Source organism: Polyodon spathula, chromosome 2 (assembly GCF_017654505.1).
Source record: "Polyodon spathula isolate WHYD16114869_AA chromosome 2, ASM1765450v1, whole genome shotgun sequence".
In the NCBI taxonomy this organism is placed as follows: Eukaryota; Metazoa; Chordata; class Actinopteri; order Acipenseriformes; family Polyodontidae; genus Polyodon; species Polyodon spathula.
The window spans coordinates 87,796,420-87,823,019 of NC_054535.1; the positions used below are offsets into that span (position 1 = coordinate 87,796,420).

General features: G+C 38.1%; 1 protein-coding gene across 1 annotated transcript in view; it reads right to left on the minus strand.

The window, feature by feature from the left end:
* LOC121327076 (F-box/LRR-repeat protein 17-like) overlaps positions 1-26,600 on the minus strand; it is a 104,906-nt gene that overhangs the window by 76,850 nt on the left and 1,456 nt on the right. Inside the window, exon 2 of the mRNA XM_041270871.1 lies at positions 19,349-19,425. Coding sequence (XP_041126805.1) covers positions 19,349-19,425 — 77 coding nt within the window. The remainder of the gene's footprint in view (positions 1-19,348; positions 19,426-26,600) is intronic.

Genomic DNA, 26,600 nt, shown 5'->3' on the forward strand with positions numbered 1-26,600 from the left:
TTTTCACGCGAACACCACCACTTCCTGTGTTGTTGTTTTTTTCTCTCTCTGGAGCATTTAGGGTACGCAGCTTGCACGTTTGTGTATGCCTAGCGGCGGGCTTGTAGGCACATTTTTTTAAGCTGTTGCCTCTGACGATGGTTCCAGTTGGATTTGTAGCTGCACTGGGGTGTTTACACTTCAACCCGTGTAGCTTTGAATTTTTCTTATTCTTACTATGATTGGCTGCAAAGACAACAGGGATAGCCAGAGATTGGATAATGTTTGTTGGGTTGGTTTTTCTTGTGTACAGTTTCCTAGTAACTGAAGACATTGTATTCTGAGAGATGTAGTTCTTAGTGGAAGTTTTAGGGGAGGCAGGAGGGGAGACAGATAAGCAGTGCAGCAAAATTGCTATGCGTTTTTTACGCATTCAGTTTAAATTTAGTGCAGATTTTGGATTTTTTTAATGAGGAATAACAGCAGGTACGCTTCTTATCTGGACTGCTGAATGTAATGTTTGTTACGGTCTCCAAAATGTGCAACACTACCATTCTGGCAGTCAGGGAAGATTATATAAACAAAAAAAGATAGGTATTATGGCTTTAAAGCCACAAAGATTACAAATTGCTAAAATTCAATGAAATAAAAGTCAATGAAATACCCCTGCAGAAGGGCTAATATTTACTTTCACCTTTTGCCTTCATGTATGCAACTTGAAGGTTCTCTTTCCTGTTCTGTACTGACTCTCGGTTCACAGAACAGAAGATAAAATATATGGGCTGCATCCCTGACAGAAGTGGTACTAGGAGTCCACGCCGTTTGACTTTCCAAACATAGCCAAGTAAAGTCTCCGTGCAATATAAGAGGGACTGAGCCAAATGTTCTGTTACGGTTTCCTCCTGGTGCTTCTATGATGTTATTATAACCTAGCTCAGAGGACTAAAGAATCGAGATTAGTAATAACAAGATGATACAAATAAAACCTCAAGTCAAGGGTCTGGCCAGCAACCTGGGGATGTTTAAGTCTTTAAACATCCACGTTCATTTGAAGCTGTTCCCCACTAAGAGTTTTATTTAAGCACAACATGGTTACCACTGAAGAGAGAGCTATATAATTGTCTCCAGGAATCCAATTTGGAATTGTACTTCCCTGTGCTCTCATAAATAGGTTATTAATATCGTGTGGACTCATAACAGTAAGTAATATGTGAGAATCCTAGTTAATGGCACTTAGTTAATGGCATTAAAAAAAATGAGGGTGGCAAACTAAATTTAAAAAAAAGTTAGGAACACCCCAAAGCAGTACTGGAATGTGATACTAAACTAATATAAATTAAATGGAGCTGGGAGAGATGGAATATCTTTCAAACATGGAAACTTAGGTTTAGGAAACAGAGAATTAGGTGTTTATTCAGATTCAGACTTCTTATCGTTAGGATGCAATACTCACAGTTAAATTAATATGTTAAAATAAATACCAGAACACAAAAATAATTTAGATTTCAACTGAAGTAAACTTCACCCAACATAAAACTACAGCTATTGATTTCTTAAAGTGTACCAGACCTACAGTGACATTTTCAGAGGAGCATTTTAATACTGCCCATCCAATAACGATTTTGAACATTTCTTTTGGCTCACCTGTTTTTGCTCTTTAAAAATTTCTTTCAACGCATGCTTATTTTACCCCAGACTGTACTGCAGCACAGTCCCCTGGAGTAAAATGAAAACGAATTCTTAAACAATTCAAATGCCAGCAGCAGTAGCCCTATGTGTCTAACAGGGAGGCACTGGAAGTGAAGTACAATCTATCATAGTCTGCTGCATTTAGAATGACCACCTCAGATGAGAGAGAGTGCAAATCACAGGTGGTGGATACCATTACCTGTTCTGCATACAGATGAACTGAAACGGCTTTTAATTCAAAGGCTAAAAGATATGTGTGTTTTATTCAAATATAGTATTACACTGCACTCTTATCTGGCAAGACTAAATGGGCAAGTCCAATCCTAAAAAGTATTCTTTGTATAAAGGCGTCAAGATACACAATGAGACAAGATTATTTTTTAATTTAAAATATGGTAAAATATCACCTGAGAAATGTATTACTGCCAGAAACTGGAGTTGCTGTGAGAGAGGTTTGAAAAATGCATTATGGCTAATGCTCTGAATTTTAAAGGAAAGTGCACAGTATTTCCAAACGGTAAGCAGAAAGAATTGATTTTTGATAGTTTAGAATTACAGTCTCGGCTGTTCACAGGAAAAGCTCTGGCAATTTCCTAATGGAGAAGTCTGTTTGGGTCTGATCAGTACAAGTTTCTCTTGTATATTAATATTAAATGCAGCTCTACGCTCTATATCCGGGGTGTATATCTAATAGAAATGTGGTTAATTTCTTTCACGCTTTTATGTTTTAACAAATCCCTGTCCTTGCAAGGGATATAGTTTATGTATGTTATAATAAACAATGGCATATGCAGGGGTGGATCCAGACTTTTATGAAGGGGGGGGGGGGATATGTGATACGAAACATATCATTAAAACAAACAATATTTTGACATTTTTAATGACCGGGGAAGGGTCATTAAAAAGCTTTAATGACCCCCCCCCCCCCAAGCTTCTACCCATTATATGAGAAGGTGTGCAGTGTGAAACAAGGTGTCAGCCAATAAAATAGCAAAATACTGTTAAGAAGTTTAACAAACCAAAAAACTACACTTTAAGATTAATATTCTTGTTTTGTCCGTTTAAGTTTTTAAGTTTTTTTTTTTTTTTTTTTAAGGTTTTTTATAAAAAAAATGTAAAAAAAAAATGGGTATTACTGGTTTGAAAGGGAAATACTGTCATCAGATGCGAAGGCTGCACGACATTTTAGGCATTTTATAACTAGACATAAAATATGAAGTGATGTGGTCAAAATGATTGTATTCAAAGGATAAATATAGCTTTTGCAAAAACACAGTACAATAAAATACAAAAGTAATTACAATTGCACCAACTAAAATTCCCCTTTCCCCTATTGACTTTCCTTCCACTAGATGTTGGTCTTTTCTTCAATACTTTGTGGTTCCATATCAATATAACTGTACTGTGATGAAAGCACAAACTGTGAGTATGGGGCTGCATTCTCTGGGACACAAAAAAAACAAAGTGGTTTTATCCTGTAGTGAACCTTTCTAAATATATTAAATTAAATAAGAATCCAGCCTAGCAGATGCTGGAGAAAACGTGTTTATTTATGTATTTGTGTCTCCTGATATATAGGCACAGCATATATATATATATATCTATATATATATAGATATATATATATATATATATATATATAGCACAGTATTTCTGGTGTCATTTTGCTAAATCTGCTCATGACTGAAACACAAGGTTTGCCCCAATGTCATCCACTATTGTGATGCATTTCTTCAGCATTACTGAATAATCCACAAGAGCATCCCAAGACTTCTCCTCATGTGTGCATGCACTATATATGCCCAAGAAACCCACAAGCAACATTTAAAAAACACTGATGCATTATTGAACCGTGGTACCAATAATGTATAAACCACAGACCTTAGTTAACGTCACTCAAGGGGTTCAGAGCCATTGCACTCCCCAAATCCTGCTTCTCTCATCACCAAACAGTTTTTTTTTATACAGACAGACAGTGTTCATGCAATAGGCCAAATCATTTATTTCTTTTGAACTTGTGAAGTCTTTAAATAGCGGAGCAGCGGATGGACAGTACAGTGCATCTATCTGGATTACAGACAAATACAGATTTTGAAGATTTAAAAATTTCATTTTTTTCTTATTCTTCTAATTTATTATTCTCAAACCACACTCACGCAATCAGTTTCTCACAGTCTGATTACATATGACTATCACAAACTGGTATCATCAAGGGCTATTAATTGCAAGAATTATCTATGTGACTTATTGTTAGTGGCTGTGGCCCTTAGCAATCCAATAATCCCAAAAAAGAATATGGAAGGGGAGTTATAAAGCAACATACAGTCTATGGATCCCCCTGGATATACACCGTTAGGATTTGATTGATTGAAGAGCCAAGACAAGTATTAAACTACAGTCCATTTAACTGGAACAAACTGTCAGCTGAGTGAATCATCAAAACTTAACAAGAACAACAACAGCAACAACAAAAAATAGATACCCTTTAACAGCGATGTAGTCATTGGTATTAACACCGGCATAGCCAGAATAATACCAATTTCAAACACAAATGCCGCTACTGAGCTGTCTCAGAGACGCTTCAAAAATTCTTTAAAATAACTATTCACACAGCACGAAATTACGTAATCTGTGCCGGTATAATACTGTCATAACCCTTTCACACAGCCAAAGGGATCCTGTGAGTATAACTTTCAAACCCGCCAGTCAACAGATTGTTTTCATGGCAATGACAATGGAAACAAAACAAATAAATAAAGCTCAAAAATGTGGGTAAGCTATAAAGAATGTGTGTGTGTGTGTGTGTGAGAGAGAGAGAATAATTTATCCACTGCACAGGAGTGTTCTTGTGCAACTAACTAGTACCGGCAACCATAACCTACATACAGGTATATCAATTTCTTATCTATTAATGAATGGCACTGGAGAACTGTAAACTTCCCTGTGCTCGCTTCGTCCTCTCAATTAATATATATATATAAACAATGAAATCAAAATATTTAAGTGGGAATGCATTATTAATATTATTTTCATTCAGCCATCTGATAATAACACCTGCAGTCAACCATCAAAAAAAATTCTACCTATTACATATACCGTCAACAGCTACAAAAAATTTCAGATGCTTGTTGTTTTTAAAATATATATATGTATATAGATATATATATATATATATATATATAATATATATATATATATATATAAATGATCCACTCACTTTTCACGTTCGTTGCCCCTTTAAGACCAGACCCAGGACACAGAAATGGAATTGCTTTAGCGCTGACGCGCACTTTTAATAAACATAAAACAAAACAGAAATAAACACCTAACTCCGTTTTGGAGCTCTCACTATACACCAGCCGATCCCTGACTCACACACAGGACGGCTAAGCCGTTTACCTGACAAACACCAAAACACAAACGGGCTTCTCTCAACACTCTCTTCAATACGACTGGACACACACGCAGTCGGGCTCTTCACTCAGCAGCCCCGATCAGTCTGGCTGCCTCTCTTAAATACCCTGCACCTGTCTCTAATTTATAATTACGACCAGGTGCAGAGGATTAACTAAATCATTAAACAATTAAAACAATTACAAAAACCCTTAGTCCATTCACCCAAAAGTGCATTTTCACATGTTTAGCAGGGAAGGATTTTAACCCCCTCCCTGCTACCTTACACATCCTCCCCCTCAAGTGTGAAACACTGATCGGCCATACCAAGGCCACCCCCTCCCCTAAAACACAACCACCCACACTCAAGTCCCGAAATGTCCATTTCCGCCCTCTTCCACGGGCGGACTTGAGGGTGGGTTGAACCTTCCGGCACTTCCGGGAAGGGACCCTGAACCGGCGACAAGGGACCCCACCGGGATGACAGGGCCGACCGAAGTGACGACCGGGGAACAGGAGGATGCAGCAGTGGACAGAGATCTTCCACTGGGGGCCGGCGCAGCGATGTCCGATCACCCAGTGGGAGCGAAGCAGCGAACAAGGTGGAGCAACAGCGACGTCCCGGCAGCAGCCCAGCGACGTCTGGGTGCTCGGGAAGAGCGGAGCAGGGAACCAGGGGAAAAGCTGTGGCCAATGTTGCAGACTCCTGGGCTCCAGGTCCAGCGCAGGAAGGTCTAGGAAGACCGGTAGGGTGTCCAGGAGCAAGGGGCAAGGGACCGCAACTGGCAGTGCCGGACTGGTTCGCTGGGGTGATGGAGGTGGGCACCTCACCTCCTCCTCTTTGTTCATCACTTCTCCCTCTCTGGGCTCCGGGAGCGGCGGCTCCTCCACTCTGGGCTCCGGGAGCGGCGGCTCCTCCTCCCTCTCTGGCTCTGGGAGCGGCGGCTCCTCCTCCCTTTCTGGGCTCCGGGAGCGGCGGCTCCTCCACTCTGGGCTCCGGGAGCGGCGGCTCCTCCTCTCTGGGCTCCGGGAGCGGCGGCTCCTCCTCTCTGGGCTCCGGGAGCGGCGGCTCCTCCTCTCTGCTGGCTCCGGGAGCGGCGGCTCCTCCTCTCTGGGGAGCGGCGGCTCCTCCTCTCTGGGCTCCGGGAGCGGCGGCTCCTCCTCTCTGGGCTCCGGGAGCGGCGGCTCCTCCTCTCTGGGCTCCGGGAGCGGCGGCTCCTCCTCTCTGGGCTCCGGGAGCGGCGGCTCCTCCCTCTCTGGGCTCTGGGAGCGGCGGCTCCTCCCTCTGGGCTCTGGGCTCTGGGAGCGGCGGCTCCTCCTCTCTCTGGGCTCTGGGAGCCCTCCTCTCTGGGCTCTGGGAGCTCCTCATCCCTCTTCTGGGAGCAGCAGCTCCAGCTCTCTGGGCTCTGGGAGCGGCGCTCCCCCTCTCTGGGCTCTGGGAGCATTTTTGGAGCAGCAGATCCAGCTCCGTCGGCTCTGGCTCTGGCAGTCCAAGTTCCAATCTCCATCTCTTATTCTGCTCAATCTGAGCAGCAGTGTTTCTTTCTATCAAAGCGATCAATTCCTTTAAGCTTTCCATTTTTACTGGGTCGTAGGGGCGCCCACACACACACTTCTGGTACCATATGTAAATGATCCACTCACTTTTCAAGTTCGTTGCCCCTTTAAGATAGACCCAGGACACAGAAATGGAATTGCTTTAGCACTGACGCGCACTTTTAATAAACATAAAACAAAACAGAAATAAACACCTAACTCCGTTTTGGAGCTCTCACTATACACCAGCCGATCCCTGACTCACACACAGGACGGCTAAGCCGTTTACCTGACAAACACCAAAACACAAACGGGCTTCTCTCAACACTCTCTTCAATACAACTGGACACTCACGCAGTCGGGCTCTTCACTCAGCAGCCGCGATCAGTCTGGCTGCCTCTCTTAAATACCCTGCACCTGTCTCTAATTTATAATTACGACCAGGTGCAGAGGATTAACTAAATCATTAAACAATTAAAACAATTACAAAAACCCTTAGTCCATTCACCCACAAGTGCATTTTCACATGTTTAGCAGGGAAGGATTTTAACCCCCTCCCTGCTACCTTACAATATATATATATATATATATTTTTTTTTTTAATAGCCTGTTGCTCAGTTTAAATTTACTCTGCATTCTTGAGAAGTCCCCGATCACATTAACTGACTTGCGCAGGGTCTGTGCCCCCAAATTCTATTGCACAGTTTAGTAGCTGCCACACCTAGAATTGTAAAGTTAACAATTCCTAAACTTCTTCAGGTCTCCAATTACTACCTCGTTGTGGATCAGCCCTTGTATATGAAATAAATTAAAGTGTGTAACACAGATGACAAAACTACCCAACATGTCTAGTATGTGATGACTTTCAATCCACGCCCACTGTAGCGCTTCGTAGCCTTTCACGCAGGAGTTGAGATGCTTCAGTGCAGGATAAAATATGACAGCTCTGTGACGGTATAGGCAATTCACACAGACCAAAATGCCGCATCAGTGCCGGTTCTGAGCTGTCATAACTCGTCTGTGTAAACAGGGTATAAGGCATCCATGTGCACTATTGCTGCAAAAAGGATAATCAGTCAGGGTTATTGACTATCACTCCACACCATTAAAAACAAGATTTACTGACACAAGATGAAAACTGTTATTCGTTTTCAAACTTTGTTTATAGCTGTTTCTAGTTCAGTGATCATAACACCACCTTTGAAATGATGTGCAGGTCTGTACAGGGTTTTGCCATCTGCATGTGAATGCCTATTGCAAATAAACAAACACACAATCACAAAAGGGCATTTGAACAATAGAGGCATATTGCTGGAATTTCAGATGCAATTAAAATATCTATTATTAAAATGGAGATGTAAGAACTCAATTCATATGGAACTCCTAGCTATTGTGTGGGCTGTTGTGAAATTGTGATTTATTATTCAATTTATGAATGCTTTCAATGAAAACCACCATAATTTTGATGGGGGGGAAAAAACAAAACATTCATTTATTAATCATGAGCTGTTATCACAAAACAGCACAGCAGACTGGACCGACAATGAAAAGTATACAGCTATTAGTAAAAGGGAGGAAACAGGATAGAAAATAATGATGAAATTAATCATTCATAAACTACAACGTAAACGCTTAACAATACAAAATAAATTGCTACATTATTATCCATCTCATACATTTCTCCAACTCAAAAGTATATCTGCTTCTACCAAGGTGGCTCTGGTTGTGAGCTGATGTCAGAACCACAGTATTCAGCTGTCATCTTGTATATTTTATTTCGCTTATATTTATTCTGGATATGTTTATAACAAACATGATTCAAAAGAACTCATCCGATTCATTTCAGAAAAAAAAAAGCTAACCCTAGTTTCGTTCTCCTCCAGGGATAAGGTGGCAGTATTTGAGTGACAGGTTACTTCTATTGTGCTGAGACGTTCAATCTTGATTCCTGCAGTCTTTAGCTTGCTGGTACAAGTCCACTCTCTTACCTACTTTTTCTTTTTGGTTCTCTCCAAAATCGAACAACAGAACAGCAAAACAAAGCACAAAGACTTTCAGTGAAGTTAAAACTGTTTATAATGGAAAAAATAATGTATGTACAACATTATGAAGGTTAAAGTGTTATACTGGATCTTTAAAACGGAATAGTACAAACATACAAAACAATTTCTAACAACTTACAAAACAAACCCCTAGAAATCACACTTAAATCTGTCTGCTCTGCTTTAGCAACATCCATCAAACAGGACAATGCACTGACACTCACCAGTAGTTTTTCACCCAGGCCCGTTCACTATAACCGTCTATTTTATCTGGTATACACTGCATATTAAAACTGATTGTGCATGTTAAAAAAGTTTACCTTTATTAATTGTATTAAATGACTTATTTTGAATACTTTTTTAATTCAGTACTGTGCTCAACATTTGTGGATATGCACTCTTAACAAACAAAATCACTAAAAATTGTTTGTTAATTGAAAGCACTCTCCATAAACAAAACAAAGTAAAGCTACAGAAATCAATAACCTACCGAAACAGAGCAGAAAATCAGACAGCTACACAATTTGGTGCATGATTGCTGTCCTTGCTCACAGCTCCGCATCTTACCTCAGCATAATTCATTTGACACAGGCTTCCTAAAGCTGAGGAACAGCCCTGGCATACCAGCCATACACATATAAATATATATGTATAGACAGATGCAATATTGAAACCCTCTTAATTTTTTACACACTCTCTACTTAGGAAATGTGTATATAGCTTATACGTAGTGATTAATATTCTCATCTGTTTTTTGGGGGTTTTTTTGTTTTGTTTTTTAATAACACTAATGGAATCAAAATACGCTCAAAAAAGGAAGGAACATTTTATAATTAAACAACTTTTGAAAACAAACAATAAAACCTTTAAAAAATAATTCAACGGGAATGTTTATATACAGAACTTAAATATCCACAAGAATAATTTGAATTTAAGCATTTTGCATTAGCAAGAGGGTATCTTTAAAATACTTAACCACAACACTTTTATATATAAAATATATATATATATATATGTCCTGTCCTGTTTCTTGAGAGTGTGACCTGTCTTGGTGAACGTCACCTAAAAACTGGAAGAAGCAATCGTGAGTCCACATAGACTTCTTGCTTTTCTATATGCCTCAGATAAATGGTTGGCACCTCAGAGGCAAAACGTTGGAGTGAACAAGATGCCTTTCTTTGGAATATATATATATACACACACACACACACATACATACATACAGTGCCTTGCAAAAGTATTCAGACCCCTGACCAATTCTCTCATATTACTGAATTACAAATGGTACATTGAAATTTCGTTCTGCTTGATATTTTATTTTTAAACACTGAAACTCAGAATCAATTATTGTAAGGTGACATTGGTTTTATGTTGGGAAATATTTTTAAGAAAAACAAAAAACTGAAATATCTTGCTTGCATAAGTATTCAACCCCTGTGCTGTGGAAGCTCCCAGTTTGCACAGATGAAAGAAATTGCCCTAACGAGGACACAATTACCTTACCATTGGCCTCCACCTGTGAACCATTAAAGTTACTGTCACATTTTCTGGATAAAAACCCCACTGTTGAAGGATCATTGGTAAGGCTGTGAATCTGAAGGAAAATGAAGACCAAAGAGCATTCTACAGAAGTTAGAAATAAAGTAATACAAATGCATAGATTAGGAAAAGGGTACAAAATAATATCCAAGTGTTTGGATATCTCAGTGAGCACAGTTGGATCAATAATCAGGAAGTGGAAGCTGCATCACACCACCCAGGCACTGACAAGAAAAGGCCGTCCCTCAAAACTCAGTGCTCAAACAAGAAGGAGACTTGTGAGAGAAGCCACAGAGAGGCCAACAATCACTTTGAAGGAGCTACAGAGTTCAGTGGCTGGAAATGGAGTAATGGTGCACCAGTCAACCATATCAAGAGCTCTGCATAACACTGGACTGTATGGGAGGGTGGCAAGAAAGAAGCCGTTACTCAAGAAGTACCATCTGAAAGCATGTCTGGAGTTTGCCAGAAAGCATGAGAGTGACCCAACTGCGATGTGGGAAAAGGTTTTGTGGTCAGATGAGACCAAGATAGAGCTTTTTGGCCAAAACTCAAAGCGCTATGTGTAGAGCAAACCTAACACTGCCCATGCCTCAAGACACACCATCCCTACAGTGAAGTATGGTGGTGGCAGCATCATGCTGTGGGGATGCTTCTCATCAGCAGGGACTGGGCATCTTGTTACAATTGAAGGAAGAATGGATGGCGCAAAATACAGGAAAATACTGCAAGAGAATCTGCTTCAGTCCGCTAAAAAACTGAAGCTTGGGAGGAAATTCACTTTTCAGCAGGACAATGATTCCAAACACATGGCCAAAGCAACACTGGAGTGGCTCAAGAACAAAAAGGTGAATGTCCTACAGTGGGCCAGTCAAAGTCCGGATCTCAATCCCATTAGAATCTGTGGCACTATTTGAAAATTGCAGTCCACAAGCATCGTCCAACCAACCTGAACAACCTGGAGCAAATCTGCCAAAAAGAATGGGCCAAAATCACTCTGACAAAATCACTCAGACTTCCCAGCGACAGCGAGTGGAAGCGACAGCGTGGGAGAAGTACAGGCGTGGAAAAGTGCAGAGTAGTTTAGAAGCAGTAAGGAGAAATTGCATCTTTAATTGCTTTAATCAGAAAACACAGGACAATGGGGAAACACTGCAGCTCAAAGTCAAAGCCGCGTGTGTTTTTCTGATAACAAACAAGCTGAAACTCGGAGCAGCTGATTCAAATTCAGTGCCGTTCTGAGACACGGATGAGGGGAGGGGCCAACAGCAAAGCAGAACAATGCAGCTAATAACAAGGCAGTCTTCCCAGCGACAGCGAGTGGGAGAAGTACAGGCATGGAAAAGTGCAGAGCAACTTAGAAGCAGTTTGAAAGCAGGTTGACAGCTGCAGAAGAAACTAAACTTCAAAAAAAAAAAAAAAAACATCAACATGGTCTTCAAGCCAGTAATTTGCGACATCTGCATGATGTGGGAAATCCGAGAAAACCCAGCAGAGCTTAACCAAGTGTGCGTAAAGTGCCACGCTATCCAGGACTTGCATAAACTAGTAAGTACGCTAGAAATGAAGCTGGAAGAAATGAAACAGCAACAGGATCTTGAGGAGCTGGCACACCCACAATTCATGGAAGTCTGCATCACCCCTAACATAATGAAAGCCACCAGGGAGATAGAAGGTCAGAACAGCTGGGTTCAGGTAGGCAGAAGCAGGGAAAAAAAGAAACTTCGTTAAACACAACCACCAGAAATCAAAACAACCAACAAATTTGAGTCACTTCAAAATTCTGAGCAAAACCAACAACAAGAGAATGAAAGGAACAACATCCAGGACCCTATTGACAGTGGTGACCAGACAGCAAAAAGAAGGGAGGTCATGATTGTTGGGGACTCCATATTGAGAAACACAGCAAGTTCAATTCGCAGTTTGGACCCCCTTACTACAACAGTGTGCTGCCTTCCGGGAGCCTCGGTCAAGCACATCACTGAGAATGTGGACAGGCTCCTAGAACGAACAGGAGATGACCCAGTAGTAGTCATCCACATTGGTACAAACAACATTGGAAGAGACAGACCAAAATCCCTGCAAAACAAATTCAGAGAGCTAGGAAGGAAATTAAAAGAGAAAAACAAAACTGTGGTATTTTCTGGTATACTACCGGCACCTTGCAAAGGACCATATGGACAGCTGGAAATAATTAATCAAAACGCATGGCTGAAGACGTGGTGCACACGGGAAGGCTTCACCTATCTTGATCATTGGACCAAATTCTACAACGAGGACTATCTGTATAGACGGGACAGACTGCACTTAAATAACAAGGGAACCAGTCTACTTGGAGAAAAGATCCTCGAGCAGGTTCAGAAGCATTTAAACTAGAAAGGAAGGGGGGAGAAATCAACAAAAAAACAGAAGGGAGACCACATCAAAACAAGAACAACAACTCAGGTAAGACAACCATTAAATGTATTTATCTAAATGCTAGAAGTATCAGAAACAAAATTTTAGAACTTGAAGCTACTGCACTAACAAGTAACTATGATGTGATAGGTGTTACAGAAACTTGGTTGTCTGAGAGTGATGGGGACGAATATAATATTTGTGGGTATACACTGTATAGGAAAGACAGGCAGGACAGAAGAGGAGGAGGGGTAGCGCTATACATAAGAAACAGTCTTGAAGCCCAGGTGTTAAACCTGGACAAAGAAAACAAAGCCGAATCAATATGGGTCAGAATAACGGACAAAAATTCAAAGGGCATAATAATAGGAGCATGCTATAGACCGCCAGATTCAGACGGTGAGCAAAATAATCTGTTATACAATGACATTAGAAATGCGTGTAGCAAAGGAGAAGCCATACTAATGGGGGATTTCAACTTCCCCCATATAAAATGGGAAAACCCGGTGGGTAGCACGACGGATGAAATTGAAATGGTGGAAATGACAAATGACTGCTTCCTAACACAATTTGTCAAGGCACCGACTAGAGGGGAGGCATGCCTTGATTTAGTCTTTTCAAATAACGAAGACAGAATAACTAAAACAGAGGTCAGAGAACCACTAGCAAACTCAGACCACAACATGGTCTCATTTGAAGTGTTTTTTAAAACCCCAAAAGTAATGACTAAAGCTAAGGTTTACAATTTTAGAAAAGCAAACTATGAAGGTATGAAACAGAGACTAACAGAAGTAGATTGGAGTAAAATAGAGAAAACATCCACAGAAAAAGGATGGTTGTTCTTCAAAAATGTAGTACTAGAGGCGCAAAACAATTACATCCCTAAAGTAGACAAATCTAAATGTAAAACTAAATTGCCAAAATGGTTTAATAGATCAATTAAAAAAAATATTCAGCGAAAAAAGGCACTTTATAGAGCATTAAAAAAGGACCAAAAAGAAAGTACACAGAAAGAGTACACGGAACTGCAAACGCAAGTCAAAAAGGAAGTTAGAAAGGCCAAGAGAGAAATAGAAATGAACATTGCTAAGGGAGCTAAAACCAATTCCAAAATGTTTTTCCAATATTACAACAGCAAGAGAACATTCAAAGAGGAGGTTAAATGTCTAAGAGATACAAATGGCAAAATCGTAGATGAAGAAAAAAAAATAGCAAATATATTAAATGATTACTTTTCACAAGTTTTTACAAAGGAGGATACGGACAACATGCCCCACATGTCATCCAGTTCCTATCCAGTTTTAAATAACTTTAGCATAACCGAGGCAGAAGTGTTAAAGGGACTAGGAGCTCTTAAAATAAACAAATCCCCTGGGCCGGATGAGATCCTCCCAGTAGTACTCAAAGAAATGAAAGAAGTTATTTACAAACCACTAACCAAGATCATGCAACAGTCTCTTGACACAGGGGTGGTACCGACAGACTGGAAAATTGCAAACGTAATACCGATCCACAAAAAGGGAAACAAAACTGAACCAGGTAACTACAGACCAGTAAGCCTGACTTCTATTATATGCAAACTTATGGAAACTATAATAAGATCCAAAATGGAAAATTACCTATATGGTAACAGGGTCCTGGGAGACAGTCAGCATGGTTTTAGGAAAGGGAGATCGTGTCTAACTAACTTGCTTGATTTTTTTGAGGATGCAACATCGATAATGGATAATTGCAAAGCATATGACATGGTTTATTTAGATTTCCAGAAAGCTTTTGACAAAGTCCCGCACAAAAGATTAATTCTCAAACTGAACGCAGTAGGGATTCAAGGAAACACATGTACATGGATTAGGGAGTGGTTAACATGTAGAAAACAGAAAGTACTGATTAGAGGAAAAACCTCAGAATGGAGTGTGGTAACCAGTGGTGTACCACAGGGATCAGTATTAGGTCCTCTGCTATTCCTAATCTACATTAATGATTTAGATTCTGTTATAGTAAGCAAACTTGTTAAATTTGTAGACGACACAAAAATAGGAAGAGTGGTAAACACTGTTGCAGCAGCAAAGGTCATTCAAAATGATCTAGACAAGATTCAGAACTGGGCAGACACATGGCAAATGACATTTAATAGAGAAAAGTGTAAGGTACTGCACGCAGGAAATAAAAATGTACATTATAAATATCATATGGGAGATACTGAAATTGGAGAAGGAATCTATGAAAAAGACCTAGGAGTTTTTGTTGACTCAGAAATGTCTTCATCTAGACAATGTGGGGAAGCTATAAAAAAGGCTAACAAGATGCTCGGATACATTGTGAAAAGTGTTGAATTTAAATCAAGGGAAGTAATGTTAAAACTGTACAATGCATTAGTAAGACCTCATCTTGAATATTGTGTTCAGTTCTGGTCACCTCGCTATAAAAAAGATATTGCTGCTCTAGAAAGAGTGCAAAGAAGAGCGACCAGAATTATTCCGGGCTTAAAAGGCATGTCATATGCAGACAGGCTAAAAGAATTGAATCTGTTCAGTCTTGAACAAAGAAGACTACGTGGCGACCTAATTCAAGCATTCAAAATTCTAAAAGGTATTGACAGTGTCGACCCAAGGGACTTTTTCAAACTGAAAAAAGAAACAAGGACCAGGGGTCACAAATGGAGATTAGACAAAGGGGCATTCAGAACAGAAAATAGGAGGCACTTTTTTACACAGAGAATTGTGAGGGTCTGGAATCAACTCTCCAGTAATGTTGTTGAAGCTGACACCCTGGGATCCTTCAAGAAGCTGCTTGATGAGATTCTGGGATCAATAAGCTACTAACAACCAAACGAGCAAGATGGGCCGAATGGCCTCCTCTCATTTGTAAACTTTCTTATGTTCTTATGACACTGTGCAAAGCTGGTACATACTTACCCCAAAAGACTTAAAGCTGTTATTGCAGCAAAAGGTGGCTCTACCCAATATTAATGTGTGGGGGCTGAATACTTATGCAAGCAAGATATTTCAGTTTTTTATTTTTCTTAAAAATATTTCCCAACATAAAACCAATGTCACCTTACAATAATTGATTTTGAGTTTAAGTGTTTTAAAATAAAATATCAAACAGAACAAAATTTCAATGTACCATTTGTAATTCAGTAATATGAGAAAATTGGTCAGGGGTCTGAATACTTTTGCAAGGCACTGTGTGTGTGTGTGTGTGTGTGTGTGTGTGTATATATATATATATAGTGCTGGGATAAATATCCAGACGAATATTTTTGACATGTATTTGATACAAAAATCAGAGGTCCATATTCACTAGAAATTACAAAAATACCTTGCATTTATTTACCACCTCACTAAAAGTTGCACGACAGTGTAAAAAAAAAGGCAAATGAAAAAGAGCCCTGTGTGATATTTGAGATTTAATATATTAAAAAAAAAGACACACACAATAACAAAAAAAAAAAACACAGGCTTAACACAGCAGCTCGAGCCTCTATTTAAAAGTTTTAGACAGCAAAATGTAAACAAATCAGATTAGGCGCACACATGCATAGTGATCTGGATCAAAAAAGCTTTGTGCTGCTTTAGAGCGAGTCAGAATCTCATGAGACAGAAAAAAGGCAAGCACTAGAAATGTTTCACTAAAACAGTGCCCAACTTTCCGAACATGATTTTTATATAGATTGTATATATTATATATTTTTTGTTGCGACTTTGTCATGTGGAATGTAATAAACGAGAAACAAAATGGTGAGTTTTTCCCCCCCTTCATTTTACAATGCCATTTCCACGTTTGTTTTATTTGAAATGTTTAAAGTTAAATTTAAGTTTTCCTTTGCTTGTTCTGCTACAAAAAGGCACAAGTAAACCTCATGTTATTACCTTATGAAAACTTATCTATGGCCACTGTTTACTGTGAAGGAACGGTAAAAAATAAAATAAAAAGCAGTGTCAACTTTTTGTACTAATTATTTCGGGCATAAACAAAACAGCGTTTAACTTGAACTGCTATTTGGCATTCTTTGTTTTGTAGTTCATTCACTGAGTAAAATAGGGCCTACACAACATGTTCTTTACTGGTATATTTTTTGCATGTGTTCTGAGCAACATAATGGTTTTTATTACTTTTTTTATTACTTCTTGTGCTCGTCCCAGCACCTATATATATATATATATATATATATATATATATATATATATATATATATATATATAATGATTTGCCTTGCTGTTGCATATTTCTATTTCATTTCTGGTTAGTTCTCAGGATCCATTTTGTCCATCTATCTAACCTAGAAGAGGAGGAAATCTATTCCATTATCCCTAGAGCAAGAAACTTGTTCCAAAAGCACCTGGATGCAAAGTGGAGGCTGCAGTGAGGTATAGCTCTTTGAAATCAGAGACCAGTGATTTAAATAGTCTACAAATGTGAAAAGTTTAGTTTTTTTTTCTATTTCATGACTTTTAGGGAACATAAAATAAAAACACAAATGAATCTAGAATTGTATCTATAAGTACATTTAATTAAACTACAAATAACAGATCAATCAGAAACATAAACAAAACTATTTAAGGGGTACATAAAGTATGCATGAACCTCTCAGAACTACATTTCCCATCATCCTCCTGCTCACATATGTAACTGAGATGGATTTACCAGTGAGCAGAAAGAAGGTGGGAAATGTAGTTCTGAGAGGTCCATGCGGGTTCATGTGAAGCCACCATGAGGCAGGGAATGCAATTTAAAAGTTTAAAAAACTGGTCAAAATATATAAAAAAAAAAAAAAAAAAAAAACAGCACACACACCTTACGTAAACAGTTGTAGCAACACATGGGAACATGTAACACAATAAAATAAAAAGGTCCTTATGTACCCTTTAATAAGTTACGAATCTTAAAACAGAGGTCAAATGAGACAAAAGGTGACACAAAACACAAAGCAAGTAGCGATGCATTTTAAGCAATGAATTTAAATAATAGAATCTAAAAATTGACAAATAATACATTGGTGTCAGACTAACAGGAACATTTAGTACAATAACAAGGAAGCACCAGCTGTAAGATTTCGGTTTCTTAGTCTAGAACTGTCCTATTCTAATGTAAAACCATTCATATTACAAAGGCCACATATGCACAGTGGCAACATTTATCAGAGTCCCATTGGTGTATTGATAGACATTAACACAGCAACATCTCCCCACAGAATGTAAGTGACACTACTGTAATATAATATCATCTGATGCTTTGTACTCATTGCGATTTTTCCTGTCACTCACTGCCAGTCAGATTTGGCCTGGGCACTCCACATCCATTCAGAGGCTAAAGACATCTCATACCGTAGCAGCTGGTTACATGTGGTGTTTTGTAGTGAACTATGCAGCAAGTGTAGAGATTAATGTGCAAAGGAGTAAAATATACATATATACATCACTAAAAACGAATTTCCCAAAATCTGAGAATTGATTTTCCAGTCATTTACTTCTTTCTAGTGGCAATATTAAAAAACAAAAAAAAACCAAAACAAACCTAAAGTAGTATGGTAGTCTGAATGACCTCTTTCCTACTGTGTATGTGAACTGCATATTTTAGCAACAATTTGGAATGAGTTCAACAGCTACACTTAACTCCCTAATCTTAAGACTTGTTAACACGCAGATCCTGTCACACAACTAATAAAAGGTGTGTAACAAAAATAAAACAGAGCCTCAAGAACTAAAAGAAAAGTTAAATTTACCAAACAAGTTCTCTGTTTAACACACCGCAGGAGAAATGCTGGGATCAACCCAGGGATGGTCATTCAGTGCTGTGAAAGCAGCAAAATAACAAAATATTTTTCCAATGCAGAGAATGCTCTGTCTAGGTACAGTAAATGACCTCAATGAGTCATTTGACTATGAGGCCCTTCTCATATTTGGCTCCACACAGTGGAGTAGTGCTATATTTAGAATTTAGGGGTCGCTATTATTTACCCCCCCCCCCCAACCCTAACACAGTCATTATTATTATTATTATTATTATTATTAATCCTATGTGTAACACTCCCCCATTCCCCCTTGTAGTACACTGAATTGTTTGGTCCACAATCGGCTCGTCTCACTGTCCTATTGTAGCTGCTAAAAGCGAATGAGACTGAGGTTTTGAAACAGAAGTCCTACCCTTTACTGTTTCCATGATTACACCTAATTGTAAAACGCTGACACCTCAGCACAGTGTTGATACAGGTTCCCTTCACCTCTCTTGCACATTATTCACACCTGTTGTTCCAGAACAGGCACGCTATATTCAAACTTTTTTCATTATATGTCTCACAAGGGTTTATAATGGTTATTTGTATGGGTTATACACATGTATATCTCCATATATTAACAACAGGAGCAAAACAGTTCAATATTCTACACATGAAGTGTGGAAGCGGTGCTCTCCCTGCTCAAGAGACGTGGGGGGCAGTGCTCACCCCGACCCCCTAGCACTACACCCCTGGCTGCACAGTACGCCTGTCGTTTTCTAAGAACACAGATGTTCTATTTGCGACTAATGTGTTCCCTTTCTTTAAACTTAAATGTTAATAAAATATAAATGTCTCTCTTCAGCCCTAATGTTAATCCATCAAACTGTCCATCCACTCTAGTACACAACAAAAATCATTTGGATATGAAAGGAATAAATAGAGATTTTTAAACCGTAGAAAAGGAACGTTTTATTTAAACATGTTTACAATGCGACCAGGATTGTGTTCAAGAATGATGTGTATATGTTAAACACAGTACTGTACTGGTACTTACCATAGTCAGTGATTTTGCATGATACCAAGTATAGTTCTTTTAGGCTCTGTCCTTCCTTTGCTATAAACTCCACACATCTGCAAAAAATAACAAAATGGTTATATATATATATATATATATATATATATATATATATATATATATATATATATATATATATATATTTTTTTTTTTTTTTTTTTTTTTTTTTACTGCTATGACTTTCTGTAATTTAAGACTTCAAGCTGTATGTGACACATCTTAACATATGATTTTGTTAAATTTTTTTATTACCATAACCTTTGTTTAATTATCATACTACAACATGTGGTGGTTAACTCTCTAGATCTCACATACTACACGCTTATTAATTATTGAATTGTAATTAGGAAAAAATCAATTAAATCAACTGCCTGGACATGCATAAAACTTTAATTGAATTCAAAATATTAACATTTCAAAGCAAAGCAGTAAAAAATCTGTATCCACATGCTGCTCTCAGAGGGCTTCATATGTAGACCACAAGGTCATGAAAAGCCCTCAGCAGGATTTTAAATAGCAGGTAGCAATTAATTTTAAATGGTCCTAATGTTGGTTTTTCGATGTCAACGGAAACTGCATTGCTTAGCAGTTTTAAACCCAGAACACATTTACCATTTCCAAAATATACCAAACAAGAAATTTACCCATCATAATGTGTGCAACACTTATTTCTCTAATGGCATCCCTAATACTGTATAGGATTAACCCCCAATGAAACAAATAATCTGTTAGTTGTCAAGGCATATATTAAGATTATCAGAGTTGTAGTTGTAGGATTATACATTATAGTGTAATCAATTTGTTCCGATTTATGTTTGCAGTTAACCTTTTATGATGGATTACTTTATTTATTTATGTTCTGTTTTATTTAACCTTTTTTTTTTTTAATCATAAGAACATAAGAACATAAGAAAGTTTACAAACGAGAGGAGGCCATTCGGCCCATCTTGCTCGTTTGGTTGTTAGTAGCTTATTGATCCCAAAATCTCATCAAGCAGCTTCTTGAAGGATCCCAGGGTGTCAGCTTCAACAACATTACTGGGGAGTTGATTCCAGACCCTCACAATTCTCTGTGTAAAAAAGTGCCTCCTATTTTCTGTTCTGAATGCCCCTTTTTCTAAACTCCATTTGTGACCCCTGGTCCTTGTTTCTTTTTTCAGGCTGAAAAAGTCCCTTGGGTCAACACTGTCAATACCTTTTAGAATTTTGAATGCTTGAATTAGGTCGCCACGTAGTCTTCTTTGTTCAAGACTGAACAGATTCAATTCTTTTAGCCTGTCTGCATATGACATGCCTTTTAAGCCCGGAATAATTCTGGTCGCTCTTCTTTGCACTCTTTCTAGAGCAGCAATATCTTTTTTATAGCGAGGTGACCAGAACTGAACACAATATTCAAGATGAGGTCTTACTAGTGCATTGTACAGTTTTAACATTACTTCCCTTGATTTAAATTCAACACTTTTCACAATGTATCCGAGCATCTTGTTAGCCTTTTTTATAGCTTCCCCACATTGTCTAGATGAAGACATTTCTGAGTCAACAAAAACTCCTAGGTCTTTTTCATAGATTCCTTCTCCAATTTCAATATCTCCCATATGATATTTATAATGTACATTTTTATTTCCTGCGTGCAGTACCTTACACTTTTCTCTATTAAATGTCATTTGCCATGTGTCTGCCCAGTTCTGAATCTTGTCTAGATCATTTTGAATGACCTTTGCTGCTGCAACAGTGTTTGCCACTCCTCCTACTTTTGTGTCGTCTGCAAATTTAACAAGTTTGCTTACTATACCAGAATCTAAATCATTAATGTAGATTAGGAATAGCAGAGGACCTAATACTGATCCCTGTGGTACACCGCTGGTTACCACACTCCATTCTGAGGTTTTTCCTCTAATCAGTACTTTCTGTTTTCTACATGTTAACCACTCCCTAATCCATGTACATGTGTTTCCTTGAATCCCAACTGCGTTCAGTTTGAGAATTAATCTTTTGTGCGGGACTTTGTCAAAAGCTTTCTGGAAATCTAAATAAACCATGTCATATGCTTTGCAATTATCCATTATCGATGTTGCATCCTCAAAAAAATCAAGCAAGTTAGTTAGGCACGATCTCCCTTTCCTAAAACCATGTTGACTGTCTCCCAGTACCCTGTTACCATATAGGTAATTTTCCATTTTGGATCTTATTATAGTTTCCATAAGTTTGCATATAATAGAAGTCAGGCTTACTGGTCTGTAGTTACCTGGTTCAGTTTTGTTTCCCTTTTTGTGGATCGGTATTACGTTTGCAATTTTCCAGTCTGTCGGTACCACCCCTGTGTCAAGAGACTGCTGCATGATCTTGGTTAGCGGTTTGTAAATTACTTCTTTCATTTCTTTGAGTACTACTGGGAGGATCTCATCCGGCCCAGGGGATTTGTTTATTTTAAGAGCTCCTAGTCCCTTTAACACTTCTGCCTCAGTTATGCTAAAGTTATTTAAAACTGGATAGGAACTGGATGACATGTGGGGCATGTTGTCAGTATCTTCCTTTGTAAAAACTTGTGAAAAGTAATCATTTAACATATTTGCTATTTTTTTTTCTTCATCTACGATTTTGCCTCTTTGAATTTAGTCTCTCTTTGAATGTTGTCTTGCTGTTGTATATTGGAAAAACATTTTGGAATTGGTTTTAGCTCCCTTAGCAATGTTTATTTCTATTTCTCTCTTGGCCTTTCTAACTTCCTTTTTGACTTGCGTTTGCAGTTCCGTGTACTCTTTCTGCGTACTTTCTTTTTGGTCCTTTTTTAATGCTCTGTAAAGTGCCTTTTTTCGCTGAATATTTTTTTTAATTGATCTATTAAACCATTTTGGCAATTTAGTTTTACATTTAGATTTGTCTACTTTAGGGATATAATTGTTTTGCGCCTCTAGTACTACATTTTTGAAGAACAACCATCCTTCTGTGGGTGTTTTCTCTATTTTACTCCAATCTACTTCTGTTAGTCCCATTGAGATTAAAATCTATTTTTAAAAACACAACAACACCACCACCACACACAGCCAATACAAACAAGTTAATGAAAAGGATGAGAAACAATTTAGGAGCACCAGCCAAAACAAAAACATGTCTCAGCTACACAAATGTCCATTTTTTGTTTAAACTCCTTTAAAAGGTACCACGACAGCAAGGCTCAGTTCTTTCGGAAGTTTATGGAGCTAGCAAATTGTTAGTCGTCCCGTCCCCCCCGTCCCCCCAAATTCCATACCAACCCTAAGAACAATCTGAGATCTAAGACTAGAAGCACTAATTTGGTGTTTTACTGAAGACAGCCTTATAAACAATCACATATCATTGTTTCAGTCTTTGCAAAGATAAAGAAGTCAGACCAGCCAATTTATATAAATCACAATGATGAACAAAATAACCCAGGCTGGTTATAAACCTCAATGCAAAATGTTACACAGGATCTAGTTCTTAAGACCATGATAGTAGAGACTCTAAATAATGTCCCCAAAACCAATCATGCAAACACAATCAAGATCACTAAATAAACTGATACTGTAAGGAGAGACAAATACAGATAAGAGACAGCATTTCAAGCATTCATATATATTTTATGTGGCTACCTGAACTTCAAATTCTTAAATCCCTCTTTAAAAAGATGTACTGTTTATTGAAAGTGAACAGATCTCATGTGCAAAACATATTCAGCCTCCAGGTTCAAATGCCTTTAAGGAACTGGTAAACAGGTGCCTGCTCAAAATATTAAGTCTGCAGATTTGTGTTTCTTGCAGTCAAAACCCAGAGATATGGCATTAGTGACAACTGAAGAGCACTAATGAGGAAATGTGTCTATTGTGCTAGGAAAAACAGTGGCCCGTGGAGACCTTGTTACTGTTTGCCATGCACTCAAGGACAAAGCTAATTAGACAGGCATCCATTGGTAAGGCTTTCACTTTTAAAGCCAAATTTGAGGATCTGCGGTAAATGGTACAATACAAGGTGCCTTAATGAAGGTTTTTGATCATTTATATGCAACATGCACCTGTGTCCTCTGTGCCAGAAGTGCACTCTTCATTAATGAATACCCTTTTTGCTTTAGGAATGGCAATAGAAAAATACAATAAAAGCACGCCTCAATAACTAAAAGGCTTTTGGTTGTATTTTTTATTTATTTTAATGTTTTCTTCATTTACAATAAGTTAAAATAGATATCATTATTACGAGAATAAACCGCTGGTGGCAGCAGCACCACCAAATAGAAAAATAATACATCTAACGCACCTATGAAATAAATATAATAAATCGCTGCGTTTTAGTGCAAAAGCATTATGACTGATTTTTAAAATGTAACACTGAAAAACAAAACTATTATTTCTTTATACAGCTATGGTCAAAAGTTTTGCACCACCCTACTGAATTAACTCATTTTGCTTCATAAAGTCGAATTAAACCTGGTGAATAATGTTACGTTAACATATTGAATTACAATAGCTTGGCGTCGAAACAACGAAAGATATCTATGATTCTTAATGACACGTGGCATTTCAAAATTCTAACATGAAATACTATACTACTATTTTGGCTTCTGGTAGATTTTTGCAACGTCAATTTGTAGTTTCTTTGATTACATGATGTTCAATAAAAGAACTAAATTATGTTCATATCGTTTTTTTTTTTATTTTTTATGTCTCAATCCTAAAATTCTTGATGTTGCAAAAACAACAAGACTGCACACAGGATGTTTGTTGTTCCCCACATTTCCAAGAAAAGCTGTGTGAAACCAATCACTTGCTCAATCAAATATTTCACATCTTTAAACTTCAATAATATCAACATTACATACAGCAGTATTATGTTTTTAGATTTTCATCCACTTGTTGCAGCTCAATAGAAAAAGCTGTTATGCATACAATCATGTACTGTTTTTTTATCCTCTAACCTACAATACATTGTTTTTGTTCTGTAGATACAACTTAAGACTTCTTTAATCAGGTTGCTTTAAAGGGGTTTCCATGGTGACAAACACACTCATTTCTGCAGAGGACTGATTAGCTTGAGGAATGGCACTACTGTGGAAAGTAGAAGCAAAAATAACTAACTGTCAGAGACGTTGTCCCTGCCAGCGAGAGACACCGACAACACAGGGGTTTCAAATTCAAGAGGTACAACTGGATACATTGATAGAGCATGTTTCCTTATTTTTAATCAGCACAGTTTATGTATGTGATGTTTACAGTTAACTATTTTCTTTGTATAAAGAAAAATAAATATGAACAACAAAGAAATGTAATATTGTCAGTTTTGGCCATTTTAAAAGCACTGAATCATTGACGAAGCTGAACACGGATAAATTACCCTGATATAGTTATGATTTGCACAAATACTATATAATCTGCACAGTGATGACAAGCGAGTACTCATTATTTCATTCTACATCCTAATAAAAAAGCAGGCAATGTGATTACACTGTTTATGATGCTTTTCATAATGGATGCAGCCTTTATTAACACTGTAGTTCAGAGCCATAGCGACGAGATGACTATTTGTGTCACTCCTTATACTTAAGTGCAAGTGCAATTGTATTATGGTACAAATGAGAGCAATAGCCACACATTATAACCAGTTTTGTGGTACAAAGAGACACTGTTCATTACTTTCTATTTATTTTCTGCCCTTGCAGTAAAACAGGTTATTTTACCGAACTGAATCATCAGAAATCTGTCAAAACTGTGCTGAAACAAAGTTTAATATCCAGATTGTCATCTGAATGAATGAATGAATAAATAAATAATTTAAATAAAGAACTACAACAGCAGACTAGATGGGTATGTGTGCAGTGGAGGTGGGGGTTGGTATCAGTTGTGCCCTTTAGGGAAAGAAACTACAACACCGTATTATTAGGAATTTCACATAATGGCAGTCCGGGATTGGTTTTAATTACAGGTCTCGTTTTTTATTCTGTGCTGTGTAGTTTATACAATATTTGGTGTTTTACAGTTGCTGTTTTCATTATTCTTTATTTTTAAATTACAGTCCCATTCTATAGTTCCCGAACAGCAACTTCAGAAATGTAATTTGGGTTGCAAATGGATATGGCGCTATAAAGATTATTTGTTGGAGATACTCACTTAAATGAAGTTTCCAAAACTACAGAGAAGTGAAATTTCTGGGAAAAAGACACATTTCTACTTACAACTTGTCTTATTCTTAGTTGAGTGGCAGAACTTCGACAGCTCTGCTGCTGTATGGATTTACATTCATCTGAGAAATACTGAAGCACTTAAATATATAGTTATAGTTTCATTAACAGCAAACAAAATCCTGAAGCTGTCTTTTTTAGAGCCACCAGGTGCCTCAACTGTAGGTTGCTTCATTGGTTGTCACATGGAGACATAAAAATATGACAATAAACAGGAAAATGCCTGTGCTTCACATTTTCTCTCAATAAAAGTAGAAGAACGTGTCATGCTAGCTCTGCCAGTTAGTGTAGCAATAAGCAAGCAGGGTTGACTAAAGCAGAAACTCAGACTTGATGCTGATGCTTGAGTTTCTCTTCAAACCCCTAAGGCAAGTCTTTGCAGTGACCGGTGGTTCAGATTATAAGGGATTGACTTCCAGCTTTAATGTGACAGCATTGTTTGCACCCAACATGGAGGCTTGGCACAGCAGGAATGGGAGGGAAATACAGTTTACTTCACTATGAACAGAAAAGTCCAAAAGCATAAATGAGCTCTGAGAAAACAGGCTCTATCTAGCTCTAGATTTCTGGACAATCAACAAGTCTGGAGGCAACACCTTGGCAACCAGCTCAGAGAACAAGAAGCATTACTTTATTGATTTACATCATGGATTTAGATTAGCAAAAACTCGTATTGGCAAAATACAGAAACAAATGCTGCTGATTCGGACAAGGCAGCTAGAAAATGACATTGTTAGCTTCAGAAGTGCACTGCAAAAACTGGGATAAATTCAATAAAAAATGTCCAAGGTCTGACAAATGTGAAAACATCCAAGGACATTGCGTATCTCAGCTGGAATTTTAAACTTGCCTTTTGTCTTAATTAAATAATACAGTGTAGGACAACGATGAAAGTGGAATACAGACCTTGTTCAACTCACTCTTGCAATAAATTTGTCCCATAAAGTGTCCCTTATGTGCTGACACATACCTGATATGCACAACCACTTTACATCACACAGTTTATCTGTTTTGTTAGAAAGCCAAGGTTTTCTGTTTTTTGGG